Source organism: Knufia obscura (assembly GCF_036327395.1).
Source record: "Knufia obscura strain CCFEE 5817 isolate CBS 148926 chromosome Unknown scaffold_5, whole genome shotgun sequence".
Taxonomy (NCBI): domain Eukaryota; kingdom Fungi; phylum Ascomycota; class Eurotiomycetes; order Chaetothyriales; family Trichomeriaceae; genus Knufia; species Knufia obscura.
In genome coordinates this window covers 414,357-437,336 of record NW_027042691.1, presented here as the reverse complement: position 1 = coordinate 437,336, position 22,980 = coordinate 414,357, and the positions used below count along the sequence as shown (strand labels likewise).

At 51.3% G+C, this 22,980-nt stretch overlaps 6 protein-coding genes across 6 annotated transcripts; 4 read left to right on the top strand and 2 right to left on the bottom strand.

Moving 5' to 3' along the window:
- Window positions 1-898: 898 nt before the first annotated feature.
- PMZ80_004945 (uncharacterized protein) lies at window positions 899-3,733 on the top strand (the record flags this gene model as incomplete). The annotated part of the gene is made up of 3 exons (XM_064873368.1): window positions 899-1,760; window positions 1,807-1,977; window positions 2,028-3,733. 3 exons carry the CDS (start codon window positions 899-901, stop codon window positions 3,731-3,733), a joined length of 2,739 nt encoding a protein of 912 aa, XP_064730472.1.
- Window positions 3,734-4,245: 512 nt separating this feature from the next.
- Window positions 4,246-5,463, bottom strand: PMZ80_004944 (uncharacterized protein; the record flags this gene model as incomplete). Its single annotated transcript, XM_064873367.1, has 1 exon — window positions 4,246-5,463. The coding sequence occupies one exon, from the start codon at window positions 5,461-5,463 to the stop codon at window positions 4,246-4,248; it is 1,218 nt and encodes a 405-aa protein (XP_064730471.1).
- A 509-nt stretch (window positions 5,464-5,972) lies between these two features.
- KRE5 (killer toxin resistant protein) lies at window positions 5,973-10,436 on the top strand (the record flags this gene model as incomplete). Its single annotated transcript, XM_064873366.1, has 1 exon — window positions 5,973-10,436. One exon carries the CDS (start codon window positions 5,973-5,975, stop codon window positions 10,434-10,436), a length of 4,464 nt encoding a protein of 1,487 aa, XP_064730470.1.
- An 885-nt stretch (window positions 10,437-11,321) lies between these two features.
- Window positions 11,322-15,710, bottom strand: PMZ80_004942 (uncharacterized protein; the record flags this gene model as incomplete). The annotated part of the gene is made up of 1 exon (XM_064873365.1): window positions 11,322-15,710. One exon carries the CDS (start codon window positions 15,708-15,710, stop codon window positions 11,322-11,324), a length of 4,389 nt encoding a protein of 1,462 aa, XP_064730469.1.
- A 457-nt stretch (window positions 15,711-16,167) lies between these two features.
- Window positions 16,168-16,953, top strand: PMZ80_004941 (uncharacterized protein; the record flags this gene model as incomplete). The annotated part of the gene is made up of 1 exon (XM_064873364.1): window positions 16,168-16,953. One exon carries the CDS (start codon window positions 16,168-16,170, stop codon window positions 16,951-16,953), a length of 786 nt encoding a protein of 261 aa, XP_064730468.1.
- Window positions 16,954-18,273: 1,320 nt separating this feature from the next.
- PMZ80_004940 (uncharacterized protein) lies at window positions 18,274-22,865 on the top strand (the record flags this gene model as incomplete). The annotated part of the gene is made up of 5 exons (XM_064873363.1): window positions 18,274-18,540; window positions 18,612-19,945; window positions 19,972-20,469; window positions 22,246-22,571; window positions 22,681-22,865. 5 exons carry the CDS (start codon window positions 18,274-18,276, stop codon window positions 22,863-22,865), a joined length of 2,610 nt encoding a protein of 869 aa, XP_064730467.1.
- Window positions 22,866-22,980: the final 115 nt, after the last annotated feature.

Below are 22,980 nucleotides of genomic sequence, written 5' to 3'. Positions count from 1 at the left end.
CCAGACCGGAATAGATTAGCGTCAGGTTGACAAGGCAGATCCGAATACAGTAGTAGACCATCCACCGATACCAATCTCCTCCTCGACCATCACTGCCACCACCACTCAAAACATGCCCTCGGGTTGTACCTTGTCAGGCTGCTTCGAATGAAGTACTTTCCATCTGCAGGCAATGACATCCCGATTCCATACACGTGTCCGGGTGGTTCCTTCCTTCACCCCCTTCATCCTGGCTGCAAAGGTTCCTTCATGGGCTGGGAAAGTGCCACCTTGCCGTGATTACCACATTAGCTTTGAGCTACGCTCACGGCCTCAACCATAGCATGTCACAAGCCACAAGTATCGTTACTGAATAGACTTCTTCTCGAAGCCTTCCTACCTAAGACATCTCTGGACCTGGGCAGATTCAAACATGGTTCACCAATCGGATCCCTAGTCTTCTTATGGCACCGTGTACCGATCATGTGAAGGGAATCCTCTTTTCTGCCTTGAGCCCTGGCTATTCGTTGGCGTCCTTCAGTCTTGCTCCCGTTAGCGATCACAGCATTATACCAGGTCATTCACGGTATGGTCTTCCTAGACTACCTTGCGAAATGTGAGTCTCATTTAGAGCGGACCTGCTCCGCTTCAGCGCCTTGGTCATTTTCAGCCTGACATGTGGCATTGTCCTCTAAAATCATGTATTACGCTTCTTGCTATCTAATGTACCACTGATACACCCTCATAACCACGAGCTCGGTTGAAGGCATTATTAACTACCCTACACTTTGCCAAAGCAGAAGCTGCCATTGCCTTCGACAGTATTGCAACAAAGATCTGAAGCTGGCAGTCGGCTGATAGTGACCTGGTAGGGCTTCCCATAAGCTACGACGACAGCGATACAGAGTCAAATGCCAGCATGTCTACAACGCCAAGAGATCTCCTCCAGGACGCGTCTACATCAGCTCTCAATTTCGAGGAAGCTCAAGGTACTAAGTTCGAGTTCACATGGCAAGAGCTCGCACATGCCAGCCGCTATGTGTCCGAAGCAGGATGGCAGCGAAGCCAAATACCTACAATCCTGGAAAGCTTTCCTGAGAATATCGTTATTAGCCCGCAACTACGAAACATACTGCTGTGGTCACTACAGCGGTCCGACGAAGGCATTGTAGAAACGCCGGAAACGCCTAATCACCCGCAGGACCCCAACACCACTGCAAACCTAAATACCGTTCCGAAGGACACACCAGCCGAACTCGAAGCGAACGAGGCCCCGGTTGTTACGTCTAGGGCTGATGAAGGCGAAAGGTCGATTACTTCCTCGAGAACAAAGTCCCGAGGAGCGAAGTTACTGTTATCTCGGCTGAGGCACCTCCGCCAAGATGTTGCAGCCAAAGCCGCATCTAGAGGCCAACATCCGTCTGGTACTCGCAGCACAGCCTTTGCAGCCGTTGACGACGTTCCGGAGAACGGAGAATGCGTCAGCTGCTTCGATGAACACTCCAAGCCAGACCTGGTTCATCTAGCATGCTCTCATGATTATTGCAAACCTTGCGCAAAAGAGTTGATATTGAACGCCATGAAAACAGAATCTGCGTTCCCGCCGAAGTGCTGCTTAACCGAGATACCACTTAAAGCTGTACTAGCCTGCCTTGATAACAAGCAGCGAGACAACTACAAAGACAAGGCCGCGGAATATGCCATACCAGCAGGTCACCGATGGTACTGTCCAGAACCAAAATGCAGCAAATGGATACAGCCGGAAAAGCTGCATCGGGAGCGTCGATCGCAGCAGACCTGTCCTCATTGCAAAACTAAAATCTGTAGCACGTGCCGAAGTACTGCACATGACAAAAACCAAGACTGCCCGCAAGACTTTGGACTCGAGTCGACTCTCGAAGTGGCTGACTCCGAAGGATGGAGGCGGTGCTATAGGTGTCGAACCATGGTCGAGCTCACAACAGGCTGCCGGCACATTACATGTCGCTGCGGGGCAGAGTTTTGTTATGTGTGCAATGCACGATGGAGAACCTGCGAATGCACGGAAGCGGACAAGGACCGCCGGATAGCGGAATTGCAAACAAGGAGATGGGAGAGGGATCGGCAACAACAAGAAGAGGATGCCGCAGCGCAAGCCGAGGCCGATGAAATAGCTGGAGTCATTGCAAGAATCGAAGAGATGGAGCGTCAAGAGGCTATACGCCTTGCAGAAGAAGAAAGGCAGAGGCAGCTAGAAGAAGAGCTGATTCTCGCTAGACTTGAGGAAGCACGACTGCTGGAGGAAATTGCAAAGCGAGAAGCTGAAGAGGAGGCAGAGAGACTATTCCGACGCACGCTAATAGAATCTTCCGAAGAAGAGTGTCAGACTTTGATGAGGACTTTAATGCAGATCATCAATTTCCAGCACGCTGCACTGATGTCGAATCACGAGGCGGAAGAGCACTCCTGGTTGCAGGGGAAGGAAATGCAACAAGCCCTGGCATTAGAGGAGAGCTCTATGATGGCCTCGTGGCTAGAGGAGAATATCTCCAAGCGGACACAGACTCTTCATAACAAACAACGAGAAGAGTGGGAGCGTCTACTGCGCCAAGGAGAAGAGGAGGAAGACGATATGTTCATGCAGATGCACATGTATCTCCGAGACAAGCCTAGTAGGGAGCAAAGAGAGAAGCGGATGCGCGATACTTTTCACCAGCAACAGCAAGAGAAGCAGGAAGCACTCCGGAAGAAGCACGAAGAGGAACGACGAAAGCTTGAATTGAGTACATATTACGAGAACGAAGGATTCCAGCGGGCACAAAACAACAGACTCGATCCGTCCGACGAGCAATTTCAGGCGTCTCTCCAACAGCTTGGCCGCCAAATCGGTTGTGACCGAAGATGGTTCCAGTTTGTCAACACGAGGCGTATTGGGATGGTCAAGGAGCACAAGAGGCTAGTACTGGCACAGCTTGAGGCGGAGGACGACCCTGTCGGACTCACAGAAGAGCAAGCAAGAAACATCGAGCCTACGTTACCTACCATGAAAGATGGCCAACCTGAATCAACGGAGCTTATACATTTTGAGCCTACGACGCCGCCGCCGCCAGTGCCACACCATTCGGAAACGATAGACCTCTACGGCATGACCAAGCAAGTCTCATCTAACCCAGGGACACCAATTCAACAGACCTCTCCTCCGCCAATCCCACACAGCATAGCAACATTTGACGGCACCTCCCAGCTCAACAGATCCGACACAACCACCCGTCCAATACCCGGCGCATACCCAGCATCTACACCTAGCACCACCGCCACATCCGTCTCGAAAAGAAGCGAAAGCCACTACCTCAATGTCTTCAAATCAGCACCTTCTAGACCCTCCCGACCCGTCGCGAAACCCAGTGCAGTCTCAATGTCTGGCATGATGGCTATGTCTTTTATGGTTTCGGCTCGGAACGATGCTGCTGCCAACGATAGTGATGGCAGGAGCACATCTACCTCTACCTCTCCATCGATGAGCCTGACGTCTACTGATACCGCTGATACACGGCGTACGAGCAAGACATCGACTGTCTCGGTGGACGCAGATTCGCAGCATGAGAGCCCGACGGGTGTAGTGACTGGCAGGGGATCGGATTCGATTGGTAGTGGCAACGGTATCGGAAAGGGTAGGAATGGCTTCTTCGGCCGCTTAGGGAGGAAGAGGGAGATGAGTGAGGATGAAATCAGACGCAGGATGAGTAGGTGTGTTGGGGATGGGTTTGGGGGATGAACGTGATTGGGACTTCGGAATAAGGTATCATGTGTATGATGTATTCTCGACAAAACCTCCTGGTACAGCTCCTAAGTGCCAATCTTGGATGTGGGCTAGGTAGTACGTTGACCAACTTGGTATTTCTACAATGTTCTACTTATAATCATATTTCGTCTTGAGAATAGAATTGTATCATTGTGAACATGAAGTGGTCGTCAGTAGAAGATAGTTTCGCTATATACTGTACAATTTGCCGCAGTACTGTACATATTTACATACATGAAGGCTATTTCGGAGATAAGAGCCGGCCCAAGGGCGTACTAGTGATTGCTCACTGGGCGGTCGTGGGCGAAGGTCGTGAGGTCTTTGAGCGAGTAGTGCCACTCAGTCGAGCTGCTGTAGAGGTGTACGCCAACAAGGTAGCCGTTCACTGTAATTCTGCAAAATGCATCCCGGATGGTCTGTGGGATCGGCGGTCACCGAGGTCGATGTCGCCTGGATAATTCGAGGCTGACCTCGTGTAAACTCAATTAGCTCTTCTTACTTTTCACATCCGTCTTCGGCTGTTTACTCGACACAGACCCCTCAATATCCCTCCTCATAGCGACACAATCCGGCCGATCCCACAGCAACGGATCGTGTATCTCCATCGCCCACGGCGATCCTGTCCCCTCCTCGTCGCCGCGTTTCGCCGCGTCCACGAGTGCTTTCGTCTCGGCCTCGAATGCATCTAACAGCGTCTTCTTCATCTTCTCTGAGACTGGATCCTCGCCGCGCTCGATCCCTTCTTTCACGTATTGACGTAGGGCGTACATCCCGTATTGATTTCCCCACTCCCACATGTCTAGGGGGCTCTTCTTGGCCCATCCTCCCTCGCGCTGGACCAGGCTCGCGGTGCTGAGGATCTCGTTGGTGTGTTGCTTGAGACGTTTCTCGAGGCGGAGGTTCCAGTAGAGGGATCCCAAGGGGCCGGAGATGTTGATGAGAGGGGAGAGACCGAGTCTGTATGCGTCTGGTATCAGGTACGAACGGGTGACCTCGGGCGACATTCCGCTTTTCGCGGTTTTGGCGCGGCTGGAATATGTATCCGTCATGAGATCCATGTATAGTTTTTCTCTGGCTAGCATCTTCTTCCGATCCTGGGTGACTTGTTTGGGTATCACGCATGTGCCCGGTACGACTTTTGAGCCCAACAACACGATGATGAGGGGTGTGAACTCGCCGCAGATGGCGAAAATCAGGCCGAAGGGTATCAGTTTTTTCACGTCGCGGTTTGCGCGCAGGAGGAGTTCGTACTCGTTGTAGGAGATTTGTTGGGGGGCACCTGCTATTCTAGCGGCCATGTCGGGGGGTGTGCCGCCTAGTCTTTTGAGGATGTCGGTTCGGGTTTTGTGGTTTGCGTAGACGTTCTTGATGCCGGTCCAGTAGAAGGAGCCGTAGGCTTTGCCGAGGCGGAAGAGGTATTTGAAGTCCCATTTTGAGGGGTTTTTGCTTCTTGAACTGGGATAGGCGAGGGGATGAGGTGGTTCGGGGAGGTCGAGGGGGGCTGGACGGGTTGTGTCTAGGGTTGGGACGAGGCCTCTGATGGCGAGTTTGGGGTCGGTGGATATTCCGGGGGCGGATCTGAATCTGTCGTTGCCGCGGTGGGGTGCTGTAACGGTGTGATTCTGTGTTGGTAGTGGAGCTGCTCTGTCTGCTTTGAAGCGTAGTTGCTGAGATGTGAATAGTTGTAGGTGAGCATGGCTCATCTGTGATCGGGCGCCATGTCGGTGTGCAGCATGGGTTTGCCGCAGGATCAGATCTCTCATTCCAAAGTCAACGGGGCAGTATCGTTGGTGACAATCGCCTAAGAAGGGAAGGAGCGAGGAAGTGGGAGTCGTGATAATACCCTACACTCTCAGCAAAAGTACTGTACTTATTATCAGTGGTTGCATCATCATAAATATTTCCTGACGCGTGCCGCGGGCTCGGAGAAGTTTCGCGTCCTGCGACATCTTGGAGAGGACTCGGAACATTTTGAGATCTGGCGAGATCTGGCTTCAACACAAGGAGCTGCAGTGTGCTTGAGGGAGTAACTACTCGAGGTCTGCGAACCGGCAACTCCGGTGAGGTCAAGCGTTTGGTGCATTGTTGAAGCCAGGCTTAGCTTGCTTCGATTGTATCTTGTGAAGCCACTGCATATGAGCCGGCAGCCCACCACTGATGTTTGTGTGTACTCGAGGAAAGTTATGACAGACATATCCTCTCAACCACAAAAATGAGATTGGGCAGTACTTTCAGCCTGCCAGCGCTTGGAGCAGCAGTACCAGCTCTTGTATTGCTCCTGCCCTTGGCTCGCGCTGATGCAGACTCGTCCATCAATGTTGCTCTCAAAGCGTCGTTCCCTCCTGCTCCTCACCTGATTGAACTTCTAGAAACAGCCGCCCTCGAGAACTCGACTGCATACTTCCCACTCCTCGACCGCATAGCAGAAGGTGCTTTCACAGATCTTCAGACCGACCAAGAACTGTACAACAAATTCATCGAGATATCACAGCAAGATGGACACTTCAAAGGGCCAGGTTCTCTGTCCTCCTTCAAGTTCGCCCTCTCACTTCATGCCGCGGCCCCCAGGATCGAGGCACATTACCAGTACTATAATTCGACGGTCGGACCCTCCATGATGGCAGCCCAGGACGCTGCTTGTCCAGTCTGGGTACATCTTGATGGACAGCAGTATTGTTCACCAGAACTAGAAAGAGCACAGCAGCCCGTGGAGAATGATAACCTCGAGGTCGGACTGCCGTTCGACCATACGCTGGGCTCGCCAGATGCTCAAGTAGTGTCTACTCTATACGCAGACATTACCCATCCTCTATTTGGCCAGTTTCACGAGACTGTGAGCAAAACTGCGAAGGAGGGAAAGACCGCCTACCGAGTCCGCTATAGACCGTCTTTGCAGGACGCAGAAGGGCCACTCTACGTGAGCGGATATGGAGTCGAGCTGGTTCTCAAGCGGACTGATTACATCGTTATTGACGATCGTGATGCTGCTGCTGAATCAGACACGACGGAAGATGCTCTCAAAGAGACGGCTACAGCTGACCTCAAGCCTCTGACAAGTGCAGAGGTCTCTAGGCTGGGTATCAATGCTGGTGCATACATCATGGATAGCGAAGACCCCATGGCTACCCTGCTTGAGGTTTCTTCCAACTTCCCAGAATACTCCTCCCTGATTGCTAGTAAAAATGCTTCCACTGAATTCGTTACCGAGCATAGACAAAACCGAGAACTACTGCTGCCAGGAGGCTACAATGTCATGTGGATGAATGGCTTACAGATCCAGAATCGAGAAGTGAACGCTTATTCTCTGCTTGACACCCTCAGAAAGGAGAGGAAGCTCATCAGCCGGTTGAGGGACATTGGTCTCTCTTCCAGCGAAGCAATCGATCTGCTTTCACACGAGGTCCTAGCACAGGCTCAATCAGATGACCAGTCACAACGCTACGACTGGCGGTCCGACAGCGATAGTGAAGAGATCATAATCTGGCTCAACGATATCGAGAAGGATGTGAGATACTCCAAGTGGCCATCCAGTCTAAATATGCTTCTTCAGCGAACATATCCAGGCCAGCTGCCTCAGGTTCGTCGCGACATCCACAATGTCATTGTGCCAATCGACTTTAGCAATATCAGGGATCTGGATTTGATGGTCAACACCTTGCAAACACTTATCAAGAGGTCGTTTCCTATCCGCATCGGGCTTGTGCCTGCGAATGCAGAAGATGGGTCCCAGGATACTGCAAGATTATCTTACCACATTTTGGACACCTTCGGCTTGAGCGGCTTGATGAGATTTTATCAGCAGATCGTTGTGTCGAAGAAAGGTCTTGCCGCCATCCAGAGCATATTTGAAACGATCGCCGAAGATATGCCCACCAGAGATGGCAAAGAACCACTTTCCTACGCTGATGTACTGAAGGACGAGGACATACAACGGAGACTTGCGACTGCCGAAGCCTATCGATCGAGACTGTCGCTGGGTGGGAAAATGCCTCCAGTCCTGGTCAATGGTGTTGCCATTCCACGTAGCGAGAACTGGTTCGAAGTCTTGAGCCAGAGGATATACATGGATCATCGAGGGCTGCAAGTGGCTGTGTACGAAGGAGACATCACTGAGGACGCTTGGGTCCCAGACTTCTTTCTTCAGAAAGCGACTTCTAGGCGAAATGCTTTGATCATACCAGAAAGCTCAAAGGACATCACTGTTGCGAACGTGGCAGAACTTGCAGCGGACTTCGCATCTAGCTTCGAGCGTCTGCCGCGCATTGTGGGTGAGGAGTCTTCCTTATTAAGCAGCAGAGCGCATATGTTGCTCATTGTTGACTTGGACGACCTAGAAGGACGAACTTTGCTCGAGGAGGCTCTGGCTTTCCACGAAAAGCAGCCAGAAGTGGAGATAGTTTTGATCCACAGTCAGAAGCCGGGTGAGCCATTGTCCGGTATCGCCACCGAGCTGTACCACAAGACTAAGAGTGCAGCACAAGGTATCAGCAGAGAAACTGTGCGATCAATCCTTGAAACTCAAGCAGATGCTATACCACCGAGCAGCGAAGATCAAGAAGAAGCTCAAGACTTCTGGCTATCGCACGATGACCTTATCAGGCGACTTGGGCTCAGCCCTGGCGACAACGCTTTGTGGCTCAATGGACGCATAGTCGGACCAATTAGTTCACCATTTGTTGCCGAAGACTTTGAAAGTCTGTTGTCCTACGAGACGGGTGAGAGAATTGCTCCAGTCACCACAGCGATCACGGCACTGGCATTGGAGGACAAGTTTACCCATCCTCTTGATCTAGCAAAGGTCACAGCCATTGTTGCTCGATCCTCGAAGTCAGACATACCAGAAGGTATCTATGATAGTCCGCCATTGATTCGCATTGATAGGTTCAAGTTGTGGAAGAATGAATCGACCATGATCCACCGCAAGTCAGACGCTGAGGCTACCATCCAAATCGTTGCCGCCATTGATCCAGCTTCAGAAGTTGCACAAGGTTGGGCGCCCATTCTGAAGACTCTATCAGAAATGGACGGAGTAGAAGTCAAGATCTTCCTCAACCCAAGAGAAATGCTGCAAGAACTACCGGTGAAACGCTTTTACCGCAACGTGATCAATTCTGCACCCTCTTTCCATGCGAACGGATCACTCTCAACACCTCAAGCTACGTTTTCCGGTGTTCCTGAGAAAGTTCTCTTCAACCTTGGTTTGGTAGTGCCTCCTGCTTGGCTCGTCTCTCCAGAAGAATCCATTTACGACCTTGACAACATCAAGTTGAGTTCCGTACCCGCTGGACAGAACATTGATGCACTCTACGAGCTTGAGCACATTCTCATTGAGGGTCACTCCCGCGATGTAACGAAAGGTCCACCACCAAGAGGCGTTCAGTTGCTTTTAGGCACTGAGCAGAATCCGCACTTCACAGACACAATTATCATGGCTAACCTGGGCTATTTCCAGTTTAAAGCAAATCCAGGTCATTGGCAGATTACTCTCAAACCAGGCCGATCATCGAAGATCTTCAACATCGATAGCGTTGGCTCAAAAGGTTATGCAGCACAGCCAGGTGACGAAGGAAATCTCGTGACACTAATGTCGTTCCAAGGTGCGACACTATTTCCTCGCCTCTCCCGCAAAGCTGGCATGGGAGACGAGGACGTCCTAGAAAGTACAGGCCTAGCCGACACAGCAGCAAGCTACCTTAAGAAGGGCCAATCCTTGTTATCATCCTTCGGCATAGGAGGCAAGAAATCCTCCACATCGACCCAAGCAGAAATCAACATCTTCTCCGTCGCCAGCGGCCATCTCTACGAACGAATGCTTAACATCATGATGCTCTCCGTCATAAAACACACCACCCACACCGTTAAATTCTGGTTCATCGAACAATTCCTCTCTCCCTCCTTCAAGCGATCCCTCCCCTACCTCGCAGAGCACTACAATTTCCAATACGAAATGGTAACCTACAAATGGCCCCACTGGCTCCGCGGCCAAAAAGAAAAACAGCGCGAAATCTGGGGCTACAAGATCCTCTTCCTAGACGTCCTCTTCCCCGTCGACCTCGACAAAGTAATCTTCGTAGACGCAGACCAAATCGTCCGCACAGACATGATGGAGCTAAATAAGGTCGATCTCCACGGTGCCCCCTACGGCTTCACACCCATGTGCGACAGCCGCACCGAAATGGAAGGGTTCCGCTTCTGGAAACAAGGGTACTGGGCGAATTTCCTGGAGGGGAAACCATATCACATCTCCGCGCTCTATGTCGTGGATTTGAAACGTTTCCGTGAACTTGCGGCTGGAGACAGACTTAGAGGCCAATACCACGCGCTCTCGGCTGATCCGAACTCCCTCAGTAATCTGGACCAGGATTTGCCAAACCACATGCAACATAACCTGCCGATTCACAGTCTAGATCAGAACTGGCTGTGGTGCGAGACGTGGTGCAGTGATGAGGCGCTCAAGTCGGCGCGGACAATCGACCTGTGTAATAATCCGCAGACGAAGGAGCCGAAGCTTGAGAGGGCGAGGAGGCAGGTGCCGGAGTGGACGGAGTATGATAATGAGATTGCTGCGGTGTTGAGGAATGCCATGAATGATGAGGAGGCTGTTGATCTTAAGGCGGGGAGTGAGAGGCAGAATGATGATTTGTTTAAGAAGAAGAGTGTTAAGGATGAGCTATGATGGCATACCCATTGCAGAGAAAGGTTAGAGAAAATATAGAATGTACTGTATGGATATTGATCTGCTGTACGGAATTCAAGACCGATGGTCTCGTGTGCAATGATCAGAATATTTGATAGCTCGGAAGCTGAGGGAGTAGTAGGGTCTGCCGTGTTCGCGTGAGAATAGTCCCTTTCCCGGCTGTACCGGTTATCGCGTGTTCACTCGTACTTGCTTGTTGGACCTCATACTGCCCATCCTGTTAGACGCGTGCCAGAGTCCATTGTACCTTCCTAACCTCTGTGCAGGTTCTCAGTCGGATCTGCATAACAGGGTCGTACTAACCGACCGGTCCTGCCTTGCTTTGATTGACGACCCGGTAGTGCCTCCCACGTATGATATTCACGTACTCGGTCTCGCTGCTGTCTTCCACGGTGAGTGTCAGGTCATAGCGGTGGGCGTGCCTGTACTCGCAGGCGGTCAGTGCGCCTGCATCAATGAGGATGCGTCTATAGTAGAGTACCCATTCTTCCGTGGTCAGTCAGGCAGACAGGCGTGCGTACTATATAGAATATCTGTTTTGTGCGGAGGAATGGGCAGGGCAGTGAGCAGCTAGCTATCTAGCTTCTGATACGTGGATGGATGGATGGTGGTCGCGGGTCGGGCGATTCAAAGCCTTCTGGAAGGGTTAGACAACGACGACGGTTGAACACTTACTGTATTGGGACTGTAGCGAGAGGTATGAATAAGCTATACTCTGTAATGATGACTCTCTGGTCGAGGATCAGATCGTACTGCTTGCTACCTGGCACTACAGACTGAACGACCAGACTGACTGACGCTCCTACAGTCAGTACCGCGCTATTGTATAGATATGGCACGTTCCTATCCCCTCATACTCATATCTCATTCATCATCGCTGTCGCTATCATCAGCGGCACCCTGCGTCAACGCATCGGCTAGACTCCTTCGCTTGTTGGAGGGTTGTGTTTGAGACGCTGTACCCTGAACCTGGTTCTGCGACAAGCCAGGCACAAACCTCTTCGCAATCCCGTTCACACTTGCCCAGAATGAGCCCTGTGATGCGTTCGGCGCTGATCTCTCGTCCTTAGTATCCTGTTCATCCTCGGACGCCGTTTCTTCTGATTCTGAGCCAGATTCTGATTTGGACCTCGATCTCGAAGGTGACTCCTCACTCTCCGAGCCAGACCCTGAGCTCGAGCCATCGCTACCACTATCAGTAGTGCCCGAACCAGACCGCAATCCCGTCTTACTCCTCGCGCTCAGAAATGAATCATCTAGTGGACTTTTCACGTTTATCGTGTCTTCCTCCTCGTCCACATCCATCTGCCCATCAGTTAACATCCCCAACGGCGAACTCACAGGCCGTCTCCGTACGCTCAACTCTGGACTTGGTCTCTCCTCGATCACAGAGTCCGGCACGCGACTCTGAACTGTATTTGTTATTGTTCGTTTGGCGGATGAGTTAGCTTGTGTGCCGGCGTGCAGCTGCGATAAACTTAGGGCGTTGGCGGGTGTTTTGGCGGCGCGGAGTGGGTTTTTTGAAATGGCTGGGGTGCGGGTGGATTTTTGGGTTTGGGAGGGTAATTGAGGCTGTGAGGACTTCAAGGGTGAGGGTTGTTTCGCTTTTTTCTTGGTACTGCAGTTTTGCTGGGAGTGTGGCGGTGACTGTCCCTGCGATTGTGAGGCTCGTGTCCGTGTGCGCGATGATGGAGGTGGAGGTGTGGGTGAGCGGACTTCGATTGTGTCGGAGGTGTTGTCTGGTTCTGATTCTGACCCAGTGCCTGAGGCTTGATTGACCGTCTCGCCGGCATCTGAGTCCTCCTCCTCGTCCTGTTCTTGCTCTTGCTTTATGTCCTCGGCGTCTTTCATCTCGGCATCTCCGTCGACGCGCCCTTCGACATTTGCCTCAGAATCGTTCGACTCGGCATCGCTAGCAGTGGCACTTTGCTGCTCGGAGGCATCGTTGTCGGATTCAGCTTGCTGGTCGTCAGACGTCGCTTCCTGACTCTTGCTTTTCGATACATCCTCTTCTTCAGCGTCAGAAGTCTGATTCTGGTCATCACTTTCGATGTCTGTTTGCTCTGGTTCTTCTTTTTCGTCATCAGCCTCCTCATCCGAGTCTTCAACACGCTCCGCAGACTTGAATACCTTCTTCGCCGAGCCTTGTTTTTGACTTGATGATTTAGCCTTCGGCGTCCCATCGTCCCCAGCAAGTCTCTGTGACAATTTACTCGGCGTCCTCGGTATTTTGGATTTCCTCTTTGCTTTCGGCGCTTTCGACTCCACCTTAGGCAACTTTGTCGCACGCCCGGGTATCCGATCGTCAAGCGGCACCTTGGTGAATCTGCCCTTGACTCGCCTCGTCGTGTTAACTCGCCAGCGGTTGCTGCATTGCTGGGCGCTTCTGCCGTTCCCAACCTTCAAGCTAATGGCATGCCAGGGTATATTGAGGTCGTCATCTCGTGCAGTTGTGCCCTTCGACTTGGCGTAGGCTTCGACTACGTCCTCCAAGCGGCTGATCTCGTCGTCTGTCCACTCACCATCTTTTACCTCATGGCCATAGTTGAGTTTATGCTTCCATCGCTGGTGAACAGCATCTCCCGTTCTGCCCATGAGCTGACCGATCTCAACCCATTTTGAGCCGAGTTGATTCACCAGACCTCGTAACTCGTTATCCTCATCCTTAGTCCAAGGTGAAGTCTCCACATTCTGGAAATGTCGTTCCCGAAACCTGTTCATTGATCTTCGTTCCCGGTTGGGCAATTGCTCGCGGTATTCGTTAAGAAATTCAGCTCTAGTGATAAACTTATATGGCCATGGATGGTCTTTGTCTCGGCGCATAGATGCCGTCATGACATCGTTGAACTCAGTGGCAGTAAGGTCGTGCTCGGCGCAGAAAGAATCGCGCCAGGAGAGTAAGATTTGAACCTCTTCATCGGAAAAGCGACCTGTTTGCCCCGAGGTTGACGTTGAGGCTCGAGTACTTAACTTCGGTGGTTTGCGGGCTTTTCTCTTGGGTACGTCGACATCAGAACCTGACTCTTCCTGCGTCTCGGATTGTTCTTCCTCCGACTTATCCTCTTGAAGCCGGGCCGCTACCTTGGACTTTCGTTTCACCTTCGGTCTTGGTTTCGAGCTGAGGCTGGAAGTTCTACGAGCAATTGTCGTTGCTTTCGGGCGGTCTGATGAATGAGTCTCCGACTCCTCTTTGACCTCTTCATCCTCCTCATCTTCTCGCAATTTCTCCTTGGTCTTCTTTGCTCTCCGAGTTGGTCTCTGCTGCGCCTCGGAGTCTTCGATGATTTCTTGGCCGTCATCTTCTTCACGCGCTCTTTCCTTGCCTTTGCTCGACTTCGGCTTTGCTGGTCTCTGCTTCGAAGACAAGACTTGGTCTTTCTGCTTTTCTTGCGGCTTTGCTTTCTGCCTCGGCGGTATATTGACGGAAATCTCCTTCATGCCGCTAGATGAAGCTTTGACATTCGCATCTGATGCCGATCTTGACCTTGAAACAAAGTCGTCCATAGAGGACTGTCGTCTTGCAGAAGGTTGTGGAGACGCAGCCTTGGCCTTTCCTGGAGCCGAGCTTCCTGACGGTTTTGTGTGTTTCGCAGAAGCAATTTCAGGTTTCTTGGTTGTTTCCTTCACACGCGAAGCAGCCTTGGGCAACTTGTCCTTGACTTTCGGTCGCACCGAAAGCTTCACAGGCTCAGGTGCGGATTCACCTCCTTGTATTTCTTGGTCACTGTCTTGCATTTCTACATCTGAGTCGACTGTGCCGTTGCGGCTAGCTGCATTTGCCTCGGAAGCTTTTGAACTTTCTGCGTCTGATGGTGCAGACTGTTCCTGTTCACTCTCTTCCACTTCTGGCGAGTCCGGGGTAGCTTCTCGTCGAGCTCGTTTGCGAACTGAGCTGATGGGCCTTGGAGAAGGGGAGGAACGCTTTCTCTTCAGGGCATTCTTATGAGCAGAGATTTTTGGAACAGGAGAGGCACTCGATTTGGTTGTAGACACTTCTGCCTCGGCGTCTGATGTTGAAGCCGTCTCGTCTCCAGTGGCATCCTCCATCGGCACATCATCCTTAGTATCTACAGCTGAGGTCGTTGTATTGGTACTCACGCCGTCGTTCAGATTCTCGTCTTCTGATTCAATTTCGGACTCGGCAGAAGTGACCGGGTCGTGTATTGCGGCGGAATGAGTAGGCAGGATCTCTGGTTCTGCTTCTTCGTGCAGAAAGACATCATCGTTGTCTGCTCCACCGCTTCCTGAGGCTATCGCCGATCCCTTTGCAGAAGCGCCCCTAGGCATTTCGCCATTCACAGCAGGTTTCTCGGTCTGGGCAGGTTCGGCACTTTGTTTAGTCGAGGTAGCATTTTCAGCAGCATGAGACTTGATGTGTAGATCGTACTTGTCCTTTCGAGCGTACCCTTTGCCGCAGGACTCGCACTGGAACTTATTGGACTCGAGATGCTGTTCACGAGCGTGACGTCTCGCAACTTTTCCGCTGCTAAAACTCTTCCCACAGGTGAATGGACATTCGAAACGGCCGTCAAGAAGCTTTGTTGGTGCTGGAACGGCAAGCTGAATGGCCTGGTCAAGGTCCGAGGTTATCTGTGGTTTCTCGACGCCTTCATGCCCTCCATGTGCTGTTTGAAGATGGACCTCATGCGTATTATCTTCCTCGATAGCCTCTTCTGGGAGGTCGTTGGCCGCCACAGTGTTTGCCGCAGCCTTTTTCCGCTTATCACGCTTCGTAGTCTTAGTTGTCGCAGGCGTTTCTAACTCGTCATGGGAATCACCAGCAACGCTGTAGGCATAGTCACCAAACATCTCAGGTTCCTTTTCGTAGACTGTCTGCTCTTCTTGCGATATGGTGGGCCTCAGGTCGGATATGCTCGGTCGTGCCGCTTGAGAAGACATTGTAGACGCTGGTTTGGACGTGGCTTGCGCTGGTCGACCTGGGTCGCCATTTGTGGGTTGGTCGCTGGTTGTAGTAGTATTGTCGCTAAAGGAATCTCTGCCAACTTTCCCTCCCCTTCTGCGACGTTTCTTCTTGGCTGAAGAAGTATCTTCACCTTTGGCATCTCCATTCGGTGCTTTTTGTTGGACCGGGGTCGCGACTGAGTCTGAAGACTGGGCAGGTCGGGCCGGTGGAGGCATGAGCTTCTGAGAGGAAGGCGTACTGAGAGTGCTCGTCGGAATATTCCATGGTTCGATTAGCCGGGAGGATGCGCTTTTCAACTGATTTGACTTGCTCTTTGCGAGCTTAGCCATGCTCGAGTGGGCTCAAAATTTCATGAGCAGGTGGTCGACGAAGTGCTGGAGAACCAGTTGGTCAAGGTCGCACTTTGTCGCGTCGTCTCTGAGTCCTGCAAGGTCGATTTGCTTGCTGAAAACCTCCTGTGCAGTCACAAAGCATGTTGGACACGGGTCAGGCGTCTGACAATACGCGCTTCAGTATTTCTTGAGGGCGTGGGCTTGAACGGGTTTCGAGGATATCTACTCAATTTGATAGAGGTTTACGGCAACTTCCGTTCTACAAATTAGAGAAATTATGACGTCGCTGGGGATAGTCTAGTCGCGTGTGATTCTGTCTGGCAGGCGCGTCCCAGCCAGCAAATGCTTCTGACGAGTAAAGACGCTGACAGGGTTGAACTGCTGAACTGCTGAACTGGCCCAGATGCCTAAGCTTACATAGTCATCATTGCTGTATAGGCCTGCAAGCGTGAAGATGGTTCTCCTAACGACAACGCCGACCATCCTCCAGGCTATCTCCTGCCTCCCCTCTGACTCCCCCATCCACTCACAGCACCTACCCACAGATTCAGGCAGTCCCATATCCCACAGCACTCTCATCACTCTCTCGCGATGTCTACGCTCCTCCGAGCCCTCGTTCACCCTCAATACCCTCCTTCGAGGCACAAAGCCATACACCGCTCCTCCTCCACCGAGACCTGAACCATCAGAAGACTACAAAGCACTCATGGCCCGTCTCCGTGCCGACCAAGAACGGAAAGAATACAGAGCTATGGTTGCAAAGCAAGAGGCCGAGTCTCAACAGGCACTATCTGGCAAGACAAGTTCAGATGAGCTCGAAGAGAAAGACGATATCAGTCCTAGTCTGGTCCTGAACATCTTGCTCAGTGTGGTCATGTGTGCTGCTGTCGCCTTTCATCTGACGAGGTGGTGGCCCAACGATGGTGTGAGGGTTCTTGTAAGCCTGGGAACTGGTATTGTGGTTGGCGTCGCCGAGGTCACTGTCTATGCTGCCTATCTGAGGAAGGTCGAAGAATCCAAGATGAAGGAGAGAAAGAAGAAGGAAAGGAAAGAGCTCATTGGCGAGTTTACAGGCGAAATTGGTGACGACAACGCTCAGGAGGGGAGGGAGGTGTCACACACTGGTACAGATGCCGAGGTGGAAAAGACCGAGATTTGGGGCAGAGGGAAGCATGGCGGCATGAGGAGAAGGGTAAGAGAGAAGTGGGAGAAAGAGCAAGACCGGTTCGACAATTCATGATTCAAGGAAATAAAAATCCGCCCAGTTGCTCACCCTGTTCTGAGAGGACTTGGCTTCACCGTCATGGCTACTAACGCTCTGCACCGCGAGGAGGTGCCTCTCACGCAAAGCACCCTGCCGCTCAAGTCAGTATATACACCTTACCCTCATCACATACCCAACAGCCTGCACATCAGACTCAACTGTCTCACATGGCCAAAGACGTCCTCAAGCTTCAATGGGAAACCATGCCTCTGTTCAGCACCGCAGGTGACCCCATTGGACCATTCTCATACGGACGAGCCACATGGCGCTCTAGCTGCCTTTTCAAGCTGCGAAGCTTCGACACGCTGCTCATCCACACAAGAAGCAAATAGCGCTTGCTAGCGCTTGGGGGTGCACCCTTCTTGGGCACGTCCAACAGATGCCTGCAGTCTGTCAAGCCGCAAGGCACAGCCATATGTTGTCGAGCTCCAATCCCAAGGTCTGGCCGTGTCCCATCGTCGAGTGCGAGCTTATGTGTACCCCTCTTGGGCAGCTGTGCTCTCCGGAAGAGGTCGACCTTGTGACGGTGAGGACTATCTTCTGGCGGGGAAACCTTTGACGAGCTCTCGCATTGCGCTTGCTTCAAAGTCAAGGTGCATCTCTGGAGGCTAATCCAGAGTATGGGACGAATTGATGGGTGCTGATTCATGTGAGACGAGAGCTGTTGATGAGGGCGCGGCTGATGTGCGTCAGTCGGTCACTTGGCGGAAGGCTTTCAGGACCAATATGCTGGCGCAAGATGTTGGAAGAGGAGGAGTAAGAGCAGCACAGAGTGTTCGCTGCGAAAGAGAATAGAACACCAGATTTCCAGGTTTATACGCTAGTGACAGTATCTGTTGACGTCAGACACTATAAGCGTGCTGTCTGATGGATTATCACTATGTTACAGTTGGGAAGTCTCACCACCCAACGGCAAGCAATCACTCTACATTACAACGAACTGCTTGAACACAATAACCTGATAATCTCATACACAACTATCAGGGTAGAACATGCTCCTGGTACATTGGTTCTCCTACCCACGAGCTTCATGGCGGCCTCTGCAACAAAGAACGCCGTGAAAGGGGCTTGTCTATACTGCACAACGATCCCGCAATTTACATTGTTGAGCTGGTGTTCCTTTACCGGAGACTTGTTATGTATACAAAGCATGTTCTCGACAATGGCGTCGGAAACAATTCGACGCATCATTCAAATATATGTATATGGCTGGACCTTGCGCTTAATGGAGCTGACAGAACGATCCTCAAGACTTGGATCATACACATCCAGCACTTCTCCGCGACTTAAGCAACAATGAAGCAATCAATGCCTCCAACCGGCCACCGAAGTCATAGCGCTGAGCGCATGAACAGCCAGAGGCCCCCACCTAACAGAAACAATATCCAGACCTACATCAATAGCTTCCGACGGGATGGCGTTAGAGGCGTGTTCTCCGGTCCGTCAGATGACGGGTCACCTGGAATCATAGACAATATCTCAAACGCTGTGCTGGGCGCCATGACTACCACCTATCTACCACTGCTCGAAAAACTGGCAGAGCAGCATCCACGCATCAGAAAGGTATGCCTTACACTCGTCACGATTGTCTTCCTACTAAATTCGTTCCAGGTTACGTCATCAAAATCTGGGAGTGGATGATGAGCCATGTGCTGGCTTCCGTCACGGTCGAAAGCTACGGTACCCTACATGGTCATCTGCAGGAGTTCATCACACAGGTACCTGTTATCAACCTGCAACGTCATCTCACAGCCCGCGCAGCAGCTGATGCCCAGAACGATGTCAACTATCGCACAGGCTACAATAACCGATGGATCGATCCACGCGGTGTCGACGACGACCAAGACTCGGAACAACCAGTTGGCAAGAAGGGAGTCGTCTTTGACGGCGGTTTCTCAAGTTGGCAGCTGTTTCGTCACGAAGGCCGTTGGTTCTTCTACACGAAGGAAGACGATGACTCAATGAAGATCTGGCGGTTGCGATGGTCGACCAGAGAGATCGAGGAGATGCTAAAGCAAATCAACGATGCAGCAGGAATGAAGAATCAAGCCCGGACAGTCGATGTGTACGAGCCGCTAATCAAGGAGGGCGAGCTTCGCTGGACTAAGGCAGGCGCAGTACCTCGCAGGCCGCTTGAAAGTGTGTGCCTTGCAGCAGACGTCAGGCAAGCGTTGTTCGAGGATCTCGACGACTTCTTGGATGAAGCAGCGCCAACCTGGTTCGCAGAACGTGGCGTATCACATCGTCGAGGTTTCTTCTTGATCAGTCCTCCTGGCACAGGCAAGACGACGCTCATCCGCGTAATAGCATCGCACTGGAACCTGAAGATATACCAGCTATCGCTCACACAACCAGGGCTCAATGATCACACTCTCGAGGCCCTTTTCAGAAAACTTGGCCAAGGAGATATGGTAGTCCTCGAAGACATCGATTGCGCAGGATCGATGGTCAAGTCCCGCAATAAGAGACCAGCAAATCCGAGCAACGTCTCTTCAGCCCTCAAAGCGGCCGTATCACATGACAGTCCAGTTCATGGTGAGCTCTCGGACGCCAGTAGCCGTAACAGCTCTGACGACGATTCATCAGACGATGACTGCTCCGAAGAATCGACATCTGGGCACAAGAAGAAGGTCAAGTCCAAAGCAAAAGCCAGAAGGACGTCCTCTTCGCCGGGTTTCCTGAATGATGACGAGTCCAAGCAGACAACAGCCTCTCAAGACGAGACCCAGGACGGCAAGAAAGATGCTAAGTCAAAAGCATCCAAGAAACGTTTGTCTCGAAAACGTGTCACTTTATATGGCCTCCTCAACGCTATGGATGGGACACTCACACCCGAAGGGTATCTACTCATAATGACGAGTAACCATCCAGAAATCCTCGACGATGCCCTTACACGACCTGGACGGGTCGATCAGACCATCACATTGGGAAATGCCTGCCACGAGCAAATTCGCGATCTCTTCCTCAAGTCTATACGCCCATCCGACCTGGCAGAGCGACACCATTCGACGTCACGGCCATCCCACAACTCGCCGAGGTCTTCGCCGATATTGTCCCTGACAACATTTTCTCCCCAGCTCAAATCCAACAATACCTCCTTAGTATCAAGAACAGGCGTCGTCCAGATCTTGCTTTCGATGGAGTCGCTGAGTGGGTGAAGAAGGAGAAGAACATCGACTTACAAGTCACCATGAAAGCGAGCGATATCCTGGGAGAAAGTGCGGTGAAACTCGACGAAGCACCCGTCCTTCAGCTATCGTCCGACACTTCTGGGGTCGCAGATCTCTTTGCTGATGTCCAGAGCAACACTACTAGCACCGCTTCCGGTACCCCGACCTCGCCGAGCATTACTATGGTCGATCCTATGCCTGAGCAGGACTCGGACAATTCTGAAGGAGTGTTGTGGGTCGAACCCAGACCAGTGCCGCGACCAGAAGTGAGTGTGGATGACGATGTGGCGGAGCTGTCAGATGCACTCGGGTGCCCAATGTTGTAAGCTCCCAGCGGTATTTTCTATTTACTCTTGCAAATGTACTTTTAGGGGTCAGCAGTATTTCTGGGCGCTCAGGTGTTTGAGATTGGAAGCTCTGCGAAATATTCAGTATGTAGTTCAACGAACAAGGAAATAATTAGTATCCATCCTTCGGAATGTGTCATATGGCTTGAAATTGTTGTTCGTGGTACGACGAAACCTGCAGTAGGCCGTTTGTTTCTTGCTGAACTCGAAGATCTGATACATCATGCTTGATATCCGTAGCAAGCTGGGGGCATAGGGGTCCGATATCAGTTGTGTTCGAAGCCTACTGCCTTTCAACCTGCCAAGGGAGCGACCTGGACGTGGTCGACCAATCTTGGATTCAGACAAATTTATTTCGAAACACAGACACAACAAGCATCAAACTTTGTACTTTGAACCTTCACGTAATCTTAGCTTTGATATCACGACAGACCATGCTCCTTATTCGCAGTGTTGCACGACCTTTCTTCAACTGTCATAGAATCACGATCTGTTCTAGAGAACAGTATGCGAGATCTACTAATACCAGGCATGACCGCTTCCTAACAATACATGGCGGGTATTGAGAGTTGCGGTGATTGCCGAGTGTGGTCACTGGGACTTTGGTTTCCACTCAAATAGACGCTGTGAGATCAGGACGGCGATGTCCGGGCGTTCAGGTACCACTGAGGTCGCGCGAGTTGTGTATCCCTGCAGGAGAAGCCCCTGGAACATTGCGAGGCCCGTGGACAGACAAGCGGCTTCCTTCGAACAACATCCCTCATCATCTAAAGCTATGCACGGCACGCTCTGCTTTATTCCTCAAGAAAATACTTTTGGGAACTGAATACAGTAGTACCTTTCGCGCCAAATCTATGTCTTAGCCGCCATGAACTCACAACATGCCCCTTGCGTCGAACTCCTGCTTTGACGTGCGTGCTCAGAAGGTATCAAACTGTCAAAGCTGGTTGCTGCCTGCTCAAGTGCTTGAACCTACTGGCCTTAGGCTTGGCGTCAAGATAGTTGAGCGGTTTCGATTTTGGCCGGTTATTTGCATGCTTCCCTCACCTAAATTATGGCTACTTTATGAGGTGACAGCGCAACAATAGCGGTGCTAAGGTAATAATTTTATTATATTAATTAAAAGAGAAATACAAGAAAACCTATACAGATTAATACTAAATAATTTTATTAACTACGTAGTAAGTAAACGTCCTCTAAAGAGAGTTACTTCGAAATTCGTGCTTAGATTAGTGCTTAAAGCATAATTTTCCTAGATCACTCAGTTCGTACCTTTACACCTTAATAGATTTTAGAGTAAATTCGTTTATTACAGCTTTACGTTAGTATTTACTATGTATTTCATCACTAAAACACTAAAAACGCTATATATTAGCGCCTAAGACAACGAGTTAGAAGCAGTTGAAGTTCGGGAATTTTAGTGAGGGAAGCATGCAAATGACCGCTCAAAATCGAAACCGCTCAACTATCTTAACGCCAAGCCTAAGCCCTTACTTGCTTACTTACCTCTAGCTCGAAGACGCCCCATGATGTTCATATGTATATATAAACAGCGAGTGAAAGCCTCGACTATGTCCTCTCTTCTTTCGCAGACGAAAAAGGTCGCGCAAGCACATCTCTACCATCAAACTCATACACCACTTCTACGCACTCAACTCAACCTCAAGTATCCGACTTCACACACGTAGCTTAGCTACTTAACGATGGGGCCAGTCCCCACTCCCACCCCATCCCCTGTTAACACCCAACAGCTACACCCACTACTACCGCATCCACTCCCGCGAACGCTTCCTCTCCATCCTCCCCACCATAATCTTCGAGGTCGGCGCCATCATCCACGCCTGCAGCGCAGAGAGGGATCTCGACATCGCAATCGCATACGAGAACGCGAGTCCAGAGCACAAAGGCTCAAGCGAAGGCTTTACCCTAAACGGCATTGAGAAACTCGGCCGCGAATTCCTGATCATCAGCGCCAAGTGCGATGATGGGTTCAACTGTACGAAGACCGCGAGGAAGCCGTATGATATTGTGGTTTGTGTTGTGTTGTTGAGGGTTTGGGTGCTTGCTGGGTGTGGAGGTGCGTTTGAGATTAGGTATGTATTGATTGGCTGTGGGAACGTGCTTGTGGGACAGGGAGTGTGACTGTTGCTGTGAGTGAGGGTTGTGCTGACGGATGTGTTCTGTAGTTCCGATGGGCGATGGGATGATGAGTGGGTTGATGCGAGGAGGGTGTATGGGGTTCTTTGGCCGGGGGAGAAGGACTTGGAATGTCCTTGGGGGGCTTGATGCGCAGTCTGAGTCGGGGTATGAGTTTGGGGAGGACAGGGGCCGTGCAGAGTACAAGGAGTCTGAAGAATTGTTGTTCGCGTGATGGTTGTGTTGTTTCGGATGTTGATTAGAGTTTGCATTTGATTCGGTAGGCCAGGAATCATCTATTGCTGTCCAACTCGTCCCACCCTGCATGACATCTCGGTTGTCCTTTGGTG